Source organism: Ursus arctos, unplaced genomic scaffold, assembly GCF_023065955.2.
Source record: "Ursus arctos isolate Adak ecotype North America unplaced genomic scaffold, UrsArc2.0 scaffold_9, whole genome shotgun sequence".
In the NCBI taxonomy this organism is placed as follows: Eukaryota; Metazoa; Chordata; class Mammalia; order Carnivora; family Ursidae; genus Ursus; species Ursus arctos.
In genome coordinates this window covers 2,205,959-2,226,129 of record NW_026623111.1, presented here as the reverse complement: position 1 = coordinate 2,226,129, position 20,171 = coordinate 2,205,959, and the positions used below count along the sequence as shown (strand labels likewise).

At 50.1% G+C, this 20,171-nt stretch overlaps 1 protein-coding gene across 1 annotated transcript in view; it reads right to left on the bottom strand.

Moving 5' to 3' along the window:
• The window catches only part of HTT (huntingtin), a 135,269-nt gene that overhangs the window by 49,968 nt on the left and 65,130 nt on the right, over positions 1–20,171 (bottom strand). Inside the window, exons 28-37 of the mRNA XM_026486044.4 lie at positions 19,612–19,739; positions 16,854–16,964; positions 11,900–11,977; positions 11,180–11,403; positions 9,907–9,985; positions 9,622–9,783; positions 7,555–7,610; positions 6,162–6,310; positions 4,171–4,307; positions 2,296–2,412 (exon numbers count right to left, since the gene is read on the bottom strand). Coding sequence (XP_026341829.2) covers positions 2,296–2,412; positions 4,171–4,307; positions 6,162–6,310; positions 7,555–7,610; positions 9,622–9,783; positions 9,907–9,985; positions 11,180–11,403; positions 11,900–11,977; positions 16,854–16,964; positions 19,612–19,739 — 1,241 coding nt within the window. The remainder of the gene's footprint in view (positions 1–2,295; positions 2,413–4,170; positions 4,308–6,161; positions 6,311–7,554; positions 7,611–9,621; positions 9,784–9,906; positions 9,986–11,179; positions 11,404–11,899; positions 11,978–16,853; positions 16,965–19,611; positions 19,740–20,171) is intronic.

The following is a 20,171-nucleotide window of genomic DNA, read 5'->3' as shown; positions in this document are numbered from 1 at the left end:
TTCCTATGCCTCTCTCACCAACACACGTGAGCCAGGCTTCTACACCCTCCACCCACCCAAACTGCTCCTCAGTGACCACCGGGCTACCAAATGCAGGGTCAGCTCCCAGCTCATTTGATCAGCCTGTGAGCAGCCGCAAGACGACCCCTCTCTCCTCCACAAAATGCCTTCCTTTCTTGGCTTCAACAGTGCCACCCCACCTGTTCTTCCTTCCCCACCTCTTCCACGGGCCTGTGCTCACCTCTCCGGCCTCTAAGCTCAGAGCTCGGCCTTCTCCTCCTTCCCAGCTACACAGGGTCCCGGGGTGACTTCTTCCCATCCTGATGTTCACCTCCTGCTCAGCTCCACCTCGACAACCGCAGACTCGTACATCCAAATGCCGACCTCAGCCTCCCCGGAGTGCCTCCCAGGTATGCCAGCTGCACATGCCCAGATCAGGATCTCTCCTCCCCAACCCCCCAACTCGATAGATGGGAGGCCCATTATTCGCGAGCTTCCCTCCTTCCACCCACGTGGAGCCAAGAGCCAAGCCTACCAGTTCTGTTTCCACACCGTACCTGGCAGGTGGCTACTGAGGGCCACTTTACTCCCCACCTGGTGCATGCAATCCCCATGCACCGGCAGGCGCCCTGCTCAGCCCTTACTCCCACCGAGGCTATCCTCAGCTCTCAAATCACACCATGCCACTCCTTTGTACCAAACTCTCTACAGGCTCCCCAAAGTCCTCCACACCGGCCCGAGAGACCCTCCACGCCCCCCAGACCCTGGCTGCCCTCCCTGCTCCCCACGGCCACTTTGCTCCACCCACACGGCCTCTCAAAGTTCTCTGATCCCACTGGGCAGGCTCCCACACCTCAGGGTGTGCACTGCTGTTTTCTCTGCCTAGAAAGCTCTCATCCAGGTCAAGTTTACACAAACTGAGCAACGCAGCCCTGCCCGGACACTCCCACCTCTCTTTTCTCCTTGGTCCACCCTACATGACCTGCCGCCATCTGGTGTTTCACACATGTCACTAAGTTACTTCTGTGGTCTGTCTCCTCCACCTCCATCCAGTGAAACTGTCACTCCTAGAGGGCGGGCTTTTCACGGGCTCTGCTCATTTTCATATTTACTGCTGGTACCGAAGGGAGCCCAGCGCTGCTTCTGCATGTACCGTGCACCTGCGCTTGGCCACCTGGCAGGCACCGTGCAGCGGTTCACACGGGTTCACGGAGGCAGGGGTCAAACTGGACATTTACCATGCCTTCCGGCCTTCCAGCTCCACCGTCCTTAGATTGTGTACACGACAAATTAGAGACTGGAATCAAGTTTTTGGAGAACTATTCTAAAAATACAGATCCACAGGCAGTGGAATCTGTGACCACATCAAAACACCACATTCACCAATTCATTACAACTGCCCTCTGTCAATGTCACCAGAAGTCAAGACTCCCTCCCGCTAGAGTGGCTTCTGGATGACAAGTCCGTTAGGAAACCAGAACGGGGCTGAAGCTACGAAGACAGTAACGTCTACTGCATCATGTCTACACGTTTGCACCAACTGCCAAGAGTCACAGACACTGTCTATTACCCGGAGTACCTGCTTCCGTCACCGGGACAATCAAGAAGAACAGGTATCTGCTGACCACATCCAAAGCAATGAAGACCCAGAGCTCTGCTGACAGCAGGCGAGGCTCCCTGGAGGGGCATCAGCGGCACTCCCTTGCCGTCCTGGGACACCCCCAACACCCCATGTACAAAGGTGCTGCTGCACCTGCACGGGACATCCTGTCCTCGGACACCTGGTGGCAGACATGGTTCAGCAACCGTGCAATGAGTGGGCTCCATCCCACACGGCACAGCCACTGCAATTACGGAAAACAACTGATCGCATTGCTTGATTACAGAAGTTCTGATTAAATGATGGATCACGGCTGATAAGGGAAAATAAACACCTCAAGATCAAGTAGCCACGCCTGACTGAGCGGAATGAGGGAGGCTGGGCAGCCCGGCGGGAAAGGACACGGCTCTGGACTCAGACCGGCTGGCTCTGCCTTGGCCCCGGCACTCTCCAACCGTGCACCTCTGGGTGGGCTTGGGCTCCGCTCTTGTGAACCGGGAGACAACAGCAACCTGAGAAGGTCACTGAGAGTAAATGAAATCCCTGCCCTGTGAGCGGCACTGATAAGGATCACAAACTGAATCTGTTACAATTCAAAGAAATGCCAATCCCAAGTGCTGTCTCCTCCAAGAACCTGTGCCACTTAGGAAGGTGTCCCAGTGACCCCAGGGCAACAAGGCAGACGGGGGACAAACCTGCTGCCTGGCTAACATCGGGAGGATGACATCAGCTATCTGCCGAGACAGTCGCTTCCACTTGTCTTCGTTCTCCTTGTGGCACTGCTGCAGGACCAGGATGAACATCTCCAACACCTGCAGGGGACGGAGGGGATGGGGGCAGGTCAGGGCCTCCCAGCACACGAGCCTGCCTGCTGCACTGGGACTCCTGCAGCAGGAGGACTCCAGGATGCAAACACGATCCCCCATGAGGGTCTGATGTACCTGATGCCACCCTGGCCCCGGGACATGGGACATGTGGGAAACCAGAAGAAAATGCAAGGGGCACACTCCAACTGCACACTCCTTGGGATCACGTGCCATCATTATACTTCTATGCTTCTATGGAATTTATAAGATTTCACCATCAGAGAAAAGGCACTATAAGAAAATCAAATTTATACTAACCTTTGGAAAAATGCAAACACAGCCCTGACTGAACTATTCTGCAGATGCCTCCTGACTTCTGTCTACGTTAATTTCAACTCTGTGCTCTTTATAGAGCTAATCTACTGAGCCACACTTACGCTCAGAAGTTACCCATGGTTGAGCACAAGCTTATGAGTGATCCGTTCTGAGCAGAGACAGCTGAAAGCCTGTTTTTATAAATAAAGTTTTATTGGCACACGGCCATACCTGTCGTGAACACACTGGCTGGGACAGCTTTTGTCCACAACAGCTGATCTGGGGTGTTGCAACTGAGGCCCTGGGGCGTGCAAACTGCAAATACTTCTCACCCACTTGTTGACAAAAATGCCTGCCAGCCTGGCCTATTCACTACAAAGAGAGCCAAGCCGATCTAAGCCTACTTTGTAAAGAGCCCGCCCTTCTCCCACAAGGCAGAGATCTGCACTCCATTCCGACTCTCCTCAGCAAAGGCTAGCCAACCCTCTCTGTCCTCTCAAGAAGCAGACGAAGAGCTCCCCAAGTACATGTGGCTGACGGGCTGCTCTCCAGGCCTCCCTCCAACCCAGTGTGCTTTGTACTTTTCATTGTAATTATGGGATTTAATTAAACAGTAAGTATTTAATTAAACATTACATAGATTAACCAAAATGAGAATGCACAAAGAAAGTGTTTCCATGAGAAAAGCTTATGACTTTAAGATTCAAAGGCAAACAGCTACCAAGAATTACGCAACAGTGAGGGCCCAGCAAGCACTCAAGCTGAGAGTGGCGTCACCGGACAGGCTCAATCTCTGCACTGAGACCACCACAATCGGCCTGTAATTCTTGCTCTACCTTACAGAAAACAAAACCACAATCAGTACAAAGGAAAAGACCCTGGACTTACTCTCACATATGGGAAGTAGATGTACAAAATAAAGTCTTTAGATTATTGCAGATGTGAGATCTTTTTTAAAACAGATTTTATTTCTTTATTTGAGAGACAGCACGAGATGGGGGAAGGGCAGAGGGACAGGGACAGACTCTCCACTGAGCACAGAGCCCAGGGTGGAACTCAATCCCAGGACCCCAAGATCATGACCTGAGCTGAAGGCAGATGTTTCACCAACTGAGCCACCCAGGCACCCCTCAGATGTGGGATTTTTAAAATCACTTTTAGAATTCTATCATTTTGATCAATGTCAATTAACTGATTTTTGTTAATTTTGGAGAAGAAAGTCTCCAACTTATTTACTTCCTTGAATGGCCCTGTGACTGTCAGCGAGGTGGCAGGCGACCTCCCCACGTGGCTATCCAGCTTTAAAGACCAAACCCCAGCAAGCCCATCCCTCCCTAGCATCTCCCCAGAGAATCACCCTCTAATTAGCGGACAGTGGACCACAGGACATTTCCTCCTGCGCCTTCAGAGATGACAGAGTGCCAGGGACCGGCCCCACACCTCCCTCACCTGATGGTACTGGATGAGTCTCAGCAGCATCGATACCACCACCTCTTTTTGGGTTTCAAGCTCTTTTCCTGCATCGGCTTTATTGGTTCCTCTCAGTACAAAGAGGTCATGGACTATTGGCTGCAGAGCTGGTATGGCTGCGGTGTAAAAAGGCAGGTTCAGAAGGCATCACAAACCATTTACATTGCATTCAGAGCTTAACACCTCCAAAACACATGTCCAAAAAATAAGAAAACCCTAATCCGTGCATGGCTTATGACACGGGATAAATTCGGGTTATCAGCGAGTCCTGCGAATTATCAGTATACCATCATGGAGGCCGTGGGTCTTCCTCAGACACTTACTGATAATTTTGTGAAATCTTAAAAAACAAAAACAAAAACGAGGGTGTCTGTGATGTAACATCATTTCTGACAAAAAGAGACACAAATTCAAAAGTCAAATTCAAACTAAAGTCTTCCAAATAACTAAAGTTGCAACATTCTATTCTAATGCATACTCACTTAAAGATTTACCTGCAGAGATGACTGTTCTTCCACAGAAAATAAAGTATTAGATTTCTACGCCGTTTTAATAACTCGCTCTCTTAGATAAAGCCTTTCCCCCAAGTCCTGTTTTTATCCGCAACAGCAAAGCCTACCACCTTAGTCTATCACCACCACTGGGACACCATCTAAGAAACTTTCACTGGGAGGGTGTGGCCCAATCATGTCACTGACGTCACTGCAAGGCACCGTCTGCCTAGTGCAAACACGCTTGGGCACGCGCACCCTCAGTGCCCACACACACGGCCTACTTGCTGACTGTTCCACACATGACCAAGTTCTCCACAGAAAGTATGAGGCTTTGGCTGCCCACTGATTTTCTATACAAAGACCCTCTCATCTAAGGGGTTTTCGTCATCCTTCTATTTGACATTTGCACCAGGGTCCCCAAATTCCATACGTGTACAAGTGTGAACTTCTGCGAGGCGTGAATCTCAGCCCTCGTAAGGCCATGGCAAAGGCGACTCCAGAGACTGTGAGAATCAGATGGTGCTGAGTGTCTGTCTACCTCTCGACATATTACCTGCTTTACCGCAAGCATGTGGAACAGAGAACGCTGCACACCACAGCGTCCTCCTCACATCTGGGGTCTGCAAAGGTCTTAGGATGTAACCCCACCACGGTTCAAATGCCTACTGATTGCTGACAACGGAGCCGGAGAGGTGTCAACAGGAAAATACTGGGAGATCAGTTTGAAAAGTTCAAAGATTTACAGTTTACTCTTCAAACCACAACCTCCCTGCGTAGGGGAGAGGAGGCTGCTAGAGAGAGACCACTGGCTGTGCTCCTCGCTTCAGTCTCTACAGAGGACCGGGCAGCACAGAAGGTCCCGAGCCGAGGCCAGACCACTCCTTCCCATACCAGCGCACAATAAACCAAGTGTCCCTGCAGAAGGTGGGTTTTTCAGTTTCTTGTGTTTCATGTCATTAGATAAGAGTGTTTATGTCAAATTGTATCTGTACTCAGATCCCCTTACTGCTTCTTGTGTTTTTATCTCAGATTATAAGCTTCTGAGAGTAAACAGGGGCAGCTCTCTCTCTTTTGTGACATCTCTAAGCAATACGCGTGTGTACACACACGCATACATGCATGCACACGCATACATGCATGCACACGCGCGTACATACATGCACACGCGCGTACGTGCACACACACGTACATGCATGCACACACGCACACATGCACACACGCACACACACGCATACGTACACACACGTACATGCATGCACACACGCACACATGCACACACGCACACACACGCATACGTACACACACGTACATGCATGCGCACACACACACACACATACATGCATGCACACGCGTGCACGCACGCAGAGCTACAAAGCACAGAGCAGCCGTGGACACAGTTGGAAGTTGGTGTAATGAGGACTAACACTGTCCAGCACATCATTACTGACGACCACAGGGAAAGGTTTGTCCCGTTACCATGTGTCACAGCCTTCCTCCCACTGGCCATGATGCCATCACAGAGCTGAATGATTTTAGGAATTCCAATGATCTGTTTTGAATGATAGCGTTCGTAAGACAGTAATACCAGGAAGAAAAAGATGTTTGGAATAATTGCCTCTGATTCCCTAGAAACAAAAACATCCATTTAGATACTTCCTTTTAAAATTAAGATACATAATCAATATAAACAACATGAAATTACTCATGATTCCCAATTGAGAGCAAAAGAGAAAGGGACAGAGCAAGGGGGTGAGGAGGGAGTGGGGAGAGTGAGGGGAGGGAATGAGGGGAGAAAAGAAAGGGGAGACAGGGATGGATGGGGAGGGCTGAGGGCAAGCCCCCAGAAAGCACCCAACGCACTGGATGCCCCGAGGTACAGTCTTCTTAGTTCTCCTCCTGCCCCTTCTCTCTTCAGTTGAAGAAATTGAGACTCAAAGGAGAAAAAGTAACTTGTCTCAAATCACACAGGCAAAATGTCACCTAATTAGATTAAGAAAGTCCTGGGTCTCTGGACCCAAGGGACCCTGAGAACGCATCTTTCCTCACTGTGTTTCCGCACTTACCAAGGACAGCTGACCCCCAACAACATGAGTTTGAGCCCCATATGCAGGGGTTTTTTAATAAATACAATACTACACTATAAATACATACTACCTTCCTCACGGTTTTCTTTTCTCTGGCTCACGTTACCGTAAGAATATAGACAATACATGTTAACGTACAGAATATGAGTTAGTCAACTGCTGACGTTACCCATGAGGCTTTTGGTCAACAGCAGGGTCCTGGTAGTTAGCTTTTGGGGAGGCACAAGTTAAATGCGGGTTTCTGAGTATGCGAGGGTCGGCATCCCTGACCCATGTTGGTCAAGGGTCCGCTGCAGTTCAGACACGGAAGAGATCTCATCTCAGGAACTACACTTACACGCCTGTCACTGGCACAGGAGAGAGTATTATGGCTTTACTGCCCAGCAGGGGAGAGCGGTAAACCCCATCAGGAAAGCGGACAACCACCGTTACTGAAGACAGCCACATCTAAAACATGTTCTAAACTCTATGAAGTTCAAAAAAAAAATCAGCATTCCAATGGAAGAGACTGCATTTAGCAGTCTGTCATCATAATTCAATGCTCTGAAATGTGAAAATTGACACGTCTAATTTCAGATGCAGAACTCTCTCTAAACCAGTCTTGAGACACTTATCAATTTTTAAGAGAAATAAAAACACACATGGAGTTAATCAGAGTTCCACTCAAAAAAAATCTAGCAAAAATGCTTAACAATCCTTTAAAGTAAATGTTCATCTTAATAATCTACAATCACATGTAAGTGCATAATAAGGACAAAAAGTCTAAAAGAACGAAACGCCATTACCTGAACTGGCCTACTTCAATGTATTCAAACTGCTTCAGCACAAATCCAATAAACACCTACAAGCAGGAAAATAAAATTTTCACATCAGTAACTGAAACATGTAAACAGGTTACTTTTCTCCCTACTTACTTGTGTCAATTTTTAACATGTTCCTGGCAGCAGATAAACTTGTGTGTATACATGAACTCAGACGTACTGTCAGACTAGATAATTCAGGACACTTTATGAAACGGAGGGGTGGGAGCTCTGGAAAAACAGACCACGTGTTCCAGGAGACACCGAGCAGTCCCGCAAAGACACATCCAGGGCCCGGCTCACTCCAGCTAACACACCAAGCCGCACGGATGCCCCGACACTGGCTTCGTAAGAAGATGCCCTCGTCAGTCCACCTGCTCCTCCCACACCCTGACTTTCAAAGGAGATAATGCAGGGGGCTGCCGTCCGACGGGGAAGGGGACCAAGAGGGCACAGGCCGCACTTCAGGACTGACTTAGAGCCAGTTCTGCATCCAACTCTGTTCCAAGCACCTGTGCTCTCCCAGCCTCAAGCCTGAACTTACATACCCGCGGGCACGACGCAAACACAGAGCAGGTGCTCCACAAATCATGATGGGAGCTGAATTAAATGGTCTGCCTGTTCTTGTTTTCCGCTGTCATCGTACTGAAACCCTCAGGGCTTGGGAGAAAGGGCCCTGAGCGATAAGAGCAAATCCGACAAATGTGAGGCCAGAGCACTCACGGCAAGAAAAGGCCAGCAGCACCATGGAAGTGGTGGCTGGGAGGCGGCTTTGCTGGAGCTCTGAGGCCAGCCTCTCTCCACGTCCATGTCAGGTGGAGATTTTAGTAAGACACAAGGAAGCAACAAAAATCACACCACTTCTGAGAAGAGAGCCTACGCAGAAAGACTAAGGAGAGAATGCGATCACCCTGAAGGCAGCCCAGGAAGAGAGCAGCCTCTCACTTCCGCGGGAGAACATCAGCTGTGCCTGTGAGGAGCCACAACTGGACGCTGAGGAGATGGTGGGGTGCAACCCTGGGTGGAGTCGGTGGCTCTGTTCCCCAGAGCAGCCCTTGCTGTGGGCCCAGGCTTCTGCCCGGAAAGCCCTTAGGGCCTCCTTACTCCTCACACCCCAGTCAGCATGCATCTGCCTCCCTCTGGGCCATCACCACCCAAGGCTTCAGATGAGGCCTCTCCCCACCAAGACCTCTGCATCAGAGGAAAGAGCATGACATCCCTAACCGTCCTCCAGCAAGCATCTGCCCTAAGGAAGGGAGTGCCCTCCTGGACAACATTCTTCTGATAATTTGGCAAAAGAAGGATGAGTCCCAATGTCAGCCACCAGGAAGCCTGGTCCTTCAAGTCCCCCTCCATCCAAAGATGGCCCCCCAATACCGCTGGTGGGGAGATGAGCATCCTGAATGTGTTTCCTCCTTTCTCTGGGCAACAGATCCTTTCAGGTGAGTGCTGGTGCCGACAGGATCTACAGACACACAGTGTCTACAAAACATTTCCCACCTCACTCGGGAAAAGAGCCCGAGGTCATGGCCCAGCAATGACAGTCACATTTCCATGACCCATAGGCAACTTCATCTGTAGTGAATTTGGCCGGTGCCCCGAGGGGCTGGGACTCCAGAAGCGCTTCCCCACAGCTGAGACCCACCTGGCCAGGAGTGTCAACACTGGGCTGGCCAGACAGGCACCAGGAGGGCCTCTCGGGGCATGGCACTACTGCTCCCTTAGACCACATTCCTCTTTATCGACGTGTGCTGACGTCAGCTTGTTTGAAACTAGATGTCGTAATTGATAACCTGTTCAAAATAAGTCCCTGCATTTTGCAAAAATGCCCCCCCAAACAGAAAGTCTTAATTGTATCTTACAATTTAAACACACTCATCTTGGGGCGAGGAGGGTGAGTGGACAGAAAGACCTGACATGCGAGTAAAGGCCACCCCAAAGCCAGCCCGCCAGGTAGCAGCGGCAGCACGGCTGCTGAAGGCAGACTTCGGGGTCTCACAGGTGACTTGTACTGACTACGAACAGCGGCGATGGAAGCCGAACGTGACAAACCTGGTCTGAGTCCAGAAGACAGTAATTGACCCGTAACTGAACGAGCTGGGCCAGCAGGTCCAAAACCTGCCTCTGCAGCTGCACGGACGTGGTCGTCGTGTACTGCTTTAAAGCTTTGATGACCAGCGGCTCGAACAAACGAATGTGGTTATGAATAGCATTCTACGAAAAAAGAAAGAGCAAATCCATGCATCAGTCTTCAACTGACAACTTCAAGCAGCTGACCCGGGAAGTGCTGAGCTCCAGCGCCCCTTCCAGCACCAAAACCTGCCACCTCCCGCTCACCTTATCCGCGCGATTCTTAGTGGCACTCGTGAGGTTGGTCTTCAACTGGGTAGATACCTTCTGAAGCACATCGAACCACCTGTTCGATGGAAAAAACAGAGCAAAGCGTGGCCTTAAATCCTGTCCTGGGTTCCCAGCCACACTCCGAGTCAGCAAGGGCATGGGGGGCCACACACAGCGGGACCCACTACTCTTTAACACAGACAGTGGGGCTGTGCCGGGACCGCAGTGGGCAGCAGCTTGGCCCAAGCCTTGTCTCGGGCAGCAGTCGCTCAGAGAGAGTGCGCCTGCGCAGGAAACCCACCACCCCCCAGCCCAGGCTGCAGTGAGGCCAGAAAGGGGACGCCCACTTGAAAAAGTCAGTGATTCCAAAGGTCTCACTTGATTTTCTTGGAAAAAATTTTCTTTAAATATTCACGTTAATTATACATGCTTTTCAAGAAACACACATGAAGTTAGATGACAGTTACACACACACACACACACACGCTTCCTTACTTTTTTATTTATACCCCATATTATTAAACAAAGTACTGAAGAGATTTATTCCTGAACTGGATATATAGTGAGTATGCCACCAACTTTATGTAGAGCCTGGAACAAGGGCATTTCCCTTGGTTTCTGATTCTAGCACGTTAACTGCAGCTGTTTTATCACTACTTATGTAAAAGGAAAAACACGGAATTCTCTTGTTACTACACCCAGTGGCACCTAAACATCTGCTAATAATCACGTGAATTGAAGCAACGACTATATTCCAGGCATCAAAACACAATCATCAATTTAAATGGAGGCTTTTAGCCACGAGGTCATAAAACGCAAAGCGCTGTCACAGGAGATGCTCCCGTGTCCTTCACACACGCTCAGGCGCTAGCACCACCCGGCCACGTGGACGCCGTGCTCTCATGGAGTGCAGACCTGAGAGGTGCCGCCCCGCCCGGCCCCTGCGGTCAGCGTGCCAGCACGTCGCACACCGGAGCGCCGGCGGCCCCACAGCCCGGCTGCCTCCCAGACAGGGGGCCTGGTGTCCCCGCGCCAGCACGATCCCCCACGCGCCATCCTACTCACTGGACCACACACTTCTTAGAAGGCAGGGCCATGCCTCCAGCATCTTGGTAACAATCACACCTTCCAAAGTTCTTTGGACACGGCAGAATATGAGAAGACATGGCTCATTTTACTTTTTACAAACTGTTCACCGCTCGCTCTGTCATGGGTCTACCAAAGATGCCTCCCTGACACGACTGCCCCGGCCAGAACAGCTGGAGGTTACCCTGAGGTGTCGTGGTCCTGCTCCGCCTGCACCATGTTCCTCAGGCTGGCGTCGGCTAAGGCCTGGGTGAAGTGGGTGTACGGAGCCATGAAGCAGTAGTGGTACAAGCCCGGCCTCACGCTGGAGGAGCCCAGACGCTGTGCTCGGCCTTGAGACTTGCTGGGGTTGGAGGATAAGCCATCAAACTGGGAGGCCAAGTTTGTCCCGAAGAGAGTCTTCAACAGCTAGAGAGAATTGAAGCCGTCAGCACCTGACTTAACACAGTGTGAACAACACACAGAACGTCTCCCAGGCAGAGTCCACCCAGCGAAAGCTAACCGGGCACATGAGCAAAAATTCAGACTGAGATCCTCGCTGAGAACTGTCACCAACACCGCATGAGACCACTGTGGTGAAGAGCGTGTAAGGTGTAAAGAAGAACCTCGGAGCCTCGACTTGACTGATTCTCAGCAAGACCCAGCATTGCAAACAAAACCCTGGAGGGACACTAAGAGGGCGGTTCTTAGCGAGAGTCCAGCTGCCGTCTCCAGTGATGACGGGCATCCTCCTCCTGCAGCGGAGTGGGAAGGGGACCCCTCTGCCCAGTCACGGAATGGGCCCATGCGGGACGCAGGGCTGCCGGACACGCCCCCAGTGCCACCTTCTAAGTGACAAGCAGCATTGTGCCCTCCTAGCCGGAGTTGGGGCTTTGAAGGGCAGGACAGGAAAGGACTTTCTTACCTGCTGGACGCAGACAGTTGCCATCACTGGTTCTCGACTGAAACAGGACTTCAGATACCCGAGGATCTCCTCCACACACTGCGGAAGAGTAAGCAGTAAGACGCCGAGTAAGTGACGCCCAGGGGGTTTCCTGTGGCCGTGAGCCCTGGACACACATCAAAGACACGAGGCAGCTCCCGCGTAACTCATGAGTGTCAGGCAACACCAGAGGAAGCTTGCGGTCTGTCGTGGTGAACGAAGTCGGCAGAAACCACGGACAGCCAAGCAGCTCCCTGCGGCCTGTCTACCGTGCACTACCGCCGCTCGCTCACTCGCTCGCCTGCTCGGGAGCTAACTGCTCAGCAAGTATCGACTCTCCCTGTGGCCCGGGCAGGAATTCAGAGCGCACAGAGGACTCAGAAGCCCTGCGGACGTCCAGCCGAACATAAGACCCATGCACTGTGTGATCTGCTACAAAACGCCCTACAGGTGTCTTCTAGCAATCTGCAAAAATGACCAAAATCACGGCCTTCACACGACTGCTCTCACAAACTACTTTTACCACCCTGAAAAACGAGATCAGGGCACCTGATGTCCTCTTGGGACATTGAGAAGGATGAAGACACGAACTCTCAGGATGCCACCAGTCCAGGCGCTCGGCGCCAACGGCCCAACACCTCAGTGCCTACAGGGTCACCAGCCGTTGCTTCTGTCAGCGGGGTTGGAATTCACACCAACCAGACTGCCTCTTACTTCCCTTGTTTGGGACAGTTTCCTGTACTAAAAAACAACAGACTTTTGTTGGTTTCAAATAAAAGGACCATGTATTTTTAATATTCTGATTTACTCAAATTAGACTCTGAGGGATGCCTGGGAGGCTCAGTCGGTTAAGCGTCTGCCTTCGGCTCAGGTCATGATCTCAGGGTCCTGGGATCGAGTTCCGCATCAGGCTCCCTGCTCAGCGAGGAGCCTGCTTCTCCCTTTGCCCCTTCCCCTGCTTGTACTAACTCTCTAATAAATAAATAAAATCTTAAAAAAAAAAATTAGACTCTGAGCATTCACAGTTGTATTCTGCAGGGCTGATCTACTACATGCTGCTTTTGGGTTTTACTAGCCCACAGCTGGTGTCTAATCAACACCAACTGAAGAATTACAACTAGAGCTTCCAGATCACGGTCTATCTAGCAAAGGACCACATCTTCTAACCAACATGCATGGAGGACCTGGTGGCACCAAACACTGCAAGAGGCACTGAAAACTGGCAAGGAAGGAGGCCATGGTGGCCTCAGGCAGCACACAGAGCACCAGGAACGCGCCCCAGCACAGGCGCCAACATGCAGTGGAATACAGACTTCCACTTCTGGCAAAACATGGTGTCGGGCCCATGTATACCTTCCACTCAAACAACCAAAAGCAGCGTCAGACGCTGTGTGCAATCGCGGGGACAAGACGCCAAACAGCAGGGACTGAAGGACACTAACCTGAGGGGCGGGGACAAACGCAGCGAGCCCCGCATGGCACTGGCCCACTGCCCTGGGAGACTTTCCAGGTCGAGGCCCAGCCCAGCCCAGAGACCCCCACGTCAGAAGGAGCTGGGAGTCCAGGGAAGCTGAAGCAGCGAGGGTTCACAGGGCAGCTCGCCACACAGACAGCTGCCCAGAGAGGGCTCTGGAGATACGGGGAGTCGGCAGGGCATCGGTCAACACGGTGTGTGAGGAAGCCGCCCCCCTCCCGAGGCCAGGGAGAATCACCAGAAAGGGTTACAGGGCAGTGCTTGGTACCCACGGACGGCTAAGGACAGTTCCTGTTCCCTGCCAAACCGGGGGGAACAGGAACTCATGGGGCACCCTGCCTCCATCGTGGAAACAGCCCCAGACTGAGCACTGCTCTAACCCACTGAACATCGCAAACGCAAGACCCAAGAGTGAACTCCCACATTAACCTGTCTCAGAATGAAGCTCTCGAACGTTTACGGAGCACAGGAGTGCCTGGCACCCAGTCAAAGACAACCGGGCAGAAAGGCGGGAACACATGATCTCTAATAGAGTATAATCAATCGATCAAAACTGATCTGGAGTGGACAGGACTTTAGAATTAGCCGAGATGACATTAAAAGTCATTACAAAGGTATATCCTATGTGCTCAAAAACTTAAGTAGAGACATAGGAGATTCAAATAAAGACCCAGATCAGACTTTCAGAGATAAAACTACTGCATTGGTGATGAAAGTGCGCGGGATGGGCTAACAGTTCAGACATTGCAGAGGATGAGACTCAAAGGCCTGAGCAATGGAATCCACGGGATGCAGTGAAGACAGAAAACCATAAAAACACTGAGAGGAGCCTCAGTGAGCCACGTACAGGACAACCTCAAGGATCCAAATATGCAGGTAATTAGAATCCCCTTAGCAGAGAAGAAAAAGCAGTGGGAAAGGCCAGAAAAGATACCAGAAGAAATAATGGCCCCAAATTTCCCAAACTTGAAGAGAATTATGAAGCCAGAGATCTCAGTTCAACAGCCCAAGCAAGCACAAGAAACCTAAGGGAAATCACATGGACACACATCAAAATCAAATCATGAAAACCAGTCAAGCGTCCAGAAGCCAGAGAAAACACAGTAACCACACAGAGAGCCGTAAGGAGTTATGTGGAAAATGTGCATGAGGGCTGCCCAAAGAAAACACCAATATCCAAACAAAAGCACATTTCAGTGACATAAAAACGGAATGGAATAAACAAGGTCTAGAAAAGGGGAAAATCAGAGAATCATTTGAATTGTTATTATTATTATTAAAATTAGGATTATTTTTCATCCCAGTTTTAGTATTTAGAAAAACACAAGGAAAGAGCTCTATTTTGATTCTAAGTCTCTGCCTTCACCTGCTATGATCGGAGAAACTCACTGAAACCTGAGGAAAAGCTGCTGGTACAATCTGCAGGGGGCATCCCCTCGCCCCAGCTGTGTGTGGGGCTTAGGGCCCCGGTGCTGGAGGCGGCACGTGTCCAGCGCGTGTCTAGTGCGTGTCCAGCTCGTGTCCTGCATGTGTCTAGTGCGTGTCCAGCACGTGTCTAGAGTGTGTCAAGCTCGTGTCTAGCACGTGTCTAGTGCGTGTCCAGCTTGTGTCCAGCGTGTGCCCTTAGCGTGTTCGGCACGTGCACGGCAGCAACGCTGCGTCTTCTTGAGGCGCCTGCCGCCTCAACCACAGCAAAATCACAAGCAGCAGTTTGTGGGTCTGCACCCTGACCTTGCCACCTGGGCTCCTGGACACACATACCCCCAGCTGGGCAGTCGTGACTGGCAGCAGAGGGTCCCAGCCCTCACACTGACCGGCCAAGGAGACGCCTCACACCCAGCAAGTGCCCACGTGCAAAGAAAACCCTGGGGGGCTTCTACTACGTACTCTCATCGAAAAGACTGGGAACGGAGATTCAGCAGTTAAGTAGAAGAGGCTCCCACAGCACCGACAAGGAAAAGCCAAAACTGCAGCTGAAACAGGTCTCTGTCATCAAACAGTAAAACAGATCAACTCAGAACAACAGGCAAGTAGAGGGGAGCAAACTGTCTCTATCTGTCAAGACAAAGGCAAGAGGCTGCAACACCCAGTCAGTCCTGCTGCGGACGCAAGGATATTCAGAGATGAAGTCATTACACACACACACCTTTAAAAGAGAAGAAATATAAGCATATCCTGTTTTCAGGAGTATCAAGACGCCCTAATGCCGAGCTTCCTCAGACTGTGACTTCATCGTTTACTTTCACATATCGGGATAAATGCAACACTGGATGAATTCACCGGCTGCCCCTAGAGAACAACTCTGTCTATGTGGCGGTCACTAAAAAAAAAAAGAAAGAAAGAAACCATACTCCTGGAAAATGAAAAAATGAAAAAACGAAAACTACAAAGTCATCTGAATTGCAAGAAAAATGAAAATTTTATTATTTAAAAAATCCCATGTAGATGGTTTTTATCTCAGTATACCTAACATTCAAAGTTAAAATGTGTTTTATTTCCCATTTTGCTGCAACGTGTTACATGCACACAGACCGCAGGCCACAAGACCTGTTGGTGAGAGAGGAAAAGCAATGGGTCGCCAGGACCGATGACCCTACAGGGAGAGAGCGCCGTGGGCGCAGAAGCACAGCCTGGGCAGGGCGGCTGGCTGGGTCTCACGAGGAAGGCCGTATCAGGAAGAGTTCTGACAAGTTTCACTCTGAGGGACAACTGAGTGTCAATTAGAACAGGACACTAGCTGGTAAAAAAAAACAAGTGCACGCACTGAACAGACATGAAAAAAGCACAAGAACTTTAAAAGAAACAGAATCCCGTATGTAATCACAAAAACTAGGTAAGCTTTAACGAGCCAAATAAAAGATTTAGAGAAATAAAAACAAATGAACTTCACTTGACAGAGAGACATATTTAAAGGCGGAGCTACCCGCGGCTCACCCTGCAACCCGTCAGAGAGTAAGACACCCCCGGAGCCGGCAGGTGGACACACACGGTCAAGGCCCTGGTGCAGGGACACTGGAGAGGGGCGCTCACCACACAATTCCTTGAACTCTCTGTGTGTCTGAGCACCTCCTTGTAAGGCGAGGGGAGGGCATACGGGGCCCGGCACCACAGCACCAAAGGAGCCAGACATGCACCCTCACCCAGTCTGTTGTCCCCCTTTCTGCTTACGAAGGTCAAAGGAGAAAACAAAGTGACTGTCACCATAGTTTAAACCCACTTGTATTCTAAAATAAACTGGGTCTAAACTAACATACAGAAAAAAACTGAAAAGAGGAGAGAGGTAGAACACCCCCAATCTGAGTAGCTCAGACAAGCATCAGAGTCAGGTGCTATGACGTGGCTGCAGGGGCCACAGAAGCTTCTCAAGCTGCTACTGCCTTCTGAACGTGCCTGGACGGCGGGGCTCCACCCCACAGGCCCACGCGCCGACTACAGCTCAATGACAAGAAATGAAACACACACCTTCCCGATGTCCTGCAGCGTCGCCAGCTCTAGGATCTGAGAGAGAACATCCAAGGCAGAGCGCAGAAAGCCCCCAAACTTTTCGGTGCTGTTCTGAAGATCCAAGGTAACCTTGGGAAGGTGGAGGAAAAGAACACAGGATTACTTGCACCGTTCCGCCTGTCACCTGCAACAAAGACACACGCTGCGGTGTGGTGAGAGGCGTCCCGCTATGCAACCCTACACACACAGCATTTTGGGCTGTTTGGTTTGCTGTTGGCACTGGGAAAATGCCCTGGAAAGGAAACCCCTCTTGCAGATAAGATATAACACTGTCACCTTTCAGAAGCATCTGCCAACTTATGTTGATACTTCTGAAAGAACTAAGTTTTGAGCTTCTATCATGACGGAAAAAAGGAAATGTCCATTATAACCAGTATCTGATAAGCACCAAATCAAAGATACAAAATACACAACTTGCTCTACATATATTAGTATCCCCGAGGAATCATTATCCAATCCAGAACCTGCCATTCAGTCTGGCTACAGCAAAACATTAAATTCATCTTAACAAGGATTAAATTAGGATTCTACAGGGCCCAACTGAATTAAATTATGCAACTCCCCTATTTAACAGACTGAGAGAAGGGGTCAGGTACAAAGATATAATGTGAAAGAACAAGGGGGAAGGGGAGAGATCAACTATGAAAATAAAAGCTGGCAAAAACCCTGCAAAATTCTGCAACAGAGAAAGGAACCTGCTCCGTGAAGTCAGACGAGGCCGCCCATGATGAGAGAGAAAGCACTTTCTGGGCCAAGGGGGAGGACGGCAGGCAAGACACACGGAAGAGGACTACCAGGCAGGCCCAAGTGCCGAGGCTGCTCTGTGTCACCAGGAGGGGCTGGACAGGCTGAGGAAGGATGAGTGGGGCCACGTCCCACAGGGACGGGAGTGAAGGGGCTCACCTCCAGCAGGCAGGGCAGGACGAGGGGGCGAGGGGAGTGTGCACAGGAAGGCCTATCTTTAAGAACAGAGGTCACAGGTGAGAAACAGGGCCATGGGGCGTGGAGCGGAGCTGACGGCAGAGCCAGAATGGAGGGCCACACACACGGTTGCTCGGGAGGAGGAAAGAAGCAGATGGAGAGAGAGTGTGACGGATCTCACATGTGCCAGGCACTCCAAACACGCCAACCAGGCGGGCATCCGAGATACTGGGGAGCCACGGGGCACGGGGCACAGAGTGGAGCCCAAGAGGTCCTGGAGGGGAAATGATAAGGACAGAGCAGATGCCAAGAGCATCAACAGGGCCCCAGGACCCGAGACAGGAGTTGAGAACAGGCAGAAAAAAACTCCTTCTCTGTGCAGGATTTCCAACGTGCCCCCTGCTACTTGGGTGGGTAACATGAGAAACACAGGCTAAAAGGAGCTTCTGACTCAGCTGCAAAACATGGCTGAAGATTTGCATCTTTCAAAATTATCAATATCCTTCAGAAAAGAAGCCAGATATGGTTTATAGATGGTTTTCAAAAAAACTGAGACATATCAGTAACAAAAGATGATGACCATCTGGGGACACATTTATCAAGAAATAGACAAGATCTATGTGAAATAATCTTTAAAAATTCTTTTTAAAATTCTTTAAACTTTATGTACATCTGAGGCACATACAAGAAGGTTTTAATAAATAAGCATCCCACACTCCGGACAGGTGTATTTAACATCTAAGGTATCAGTTCTCTCTGAATTAATCTACAAATTTAACCTGATCCCAGTGGAAATAGTCTTTAGAACTAGATTAGCTTATTCTAGTATCCACATGCAAAAATAAAGGAATATCAAGAAAAAATTCTAAAGTAGAATGGTGGAAGTGACCACCTCAAAAATGGACCATGGAGCTACATAATGGGCATGTGTGCTTCTAAGAGATGAACAGACGGGCAGACTGACGTCACCAAACAGTAAATGAAATACAGACCCATCAGAATTTAGTATCTGGTAGAGCTTGTATCTCAGATCAATCAGTGCAGGAAAAATGGCTTACTTGGGAAACAGTGCTGGGGGCAACTGGGCAGATAGCTAACCAATGAAAAGCCCTAAGAGAAACCATGGGAGAGTCTTCCTTCATTGTGTCAGCGTGAAAAAGCCCAAAGTACGAAACACACCTGTGCAGAAGAGTCGACGGAGCAGACCGCTCTCCCTCCAGAAAACTGTTTGTAAGGTCAGCCCCTGGGGGTGCCTGCGCACTTGGCCAGCCGACAGTTCCCTGCACTGCTAGCTGTGTCCCATGCCTGGAGTATCGGAATGAACCCCATATTTAGGCTGCACACCTGCATTCCTCTGCGAGCCTGGGGTTTTGCTTCGTGTCAGGCAGAGAAGCCTCCGTGGCTAGGGGACAAGTGTGGGAGAGAGAACACAGCAAGCCTGCACGGGATTCCTGTAGACCATGCCTGTATGTCCTTCCCACACGGCGGTACAAAATCCCAGCTGTGAGACCGCGTACACGCCGAGGCCCGTGAGTCCTGCCAGCACATCTCTGACTGTGGGGGCAACCCAGGGAAGCCCAGACACAGCACCAACAAACCACACAGAGATCGCTGCTCCAATTTTTATATGATGAGAGCTATCATAAACGAAGCTGAAAGACAAACTGGAAGAAACCACTAACTTGCACAGACTTATCTGTACGCCCATCTATACGCGTACACGAGCTATAAATCGTAAGAAAGAGACCCACAACCTATCAGAAATTTGTGCGAATTTTCACAAAAGGAGCCATACCTTGTAGTTGGCGTGAGTAGCTTTCAGGACGTCGTGCAATTTGAGGTACGAAGGAAGGTGACAGAAACTCCCCAGCGATGAGGACTTATTCGCTGTAACAGGCCCTGGGGCGTCAGATTGTCGAGAGGCTTTAAAACACACACAAAATACACTTAGAGCTCAAAAGTACACACTCGTGGGGCACCTGGGTGGCGCAGTTGTTAAGCGTCTGCCTTCGGCTCAGGGTGTGATCCCGGCGTTATGGGATCGAGCCCCGCATCAGGCTCCTCCGCTGGGAGCCTGCTTCTTCCTCTCCCACTCCCCCTGCTTGTGTTCCCTCTCTCGCTGGCTGTCTCTCTCTGTTAAATAAATAAATAAAATCTTTAAAAAAAAAAAAAGTACACACTCGCCAAGCTTAAGAGATTACTGGCAATAACAGTTTTTTAAAGGTACTCTAACAGAATAAAATTCAAATTCTTCCTCTGACTTTATTAATCAGAAGTAATAAGAAATTGACTAATAAACATAAACAAAATCTGAGTATCTCCCCAAAACAATAAAATAAGATGAGAAAGAAGAAC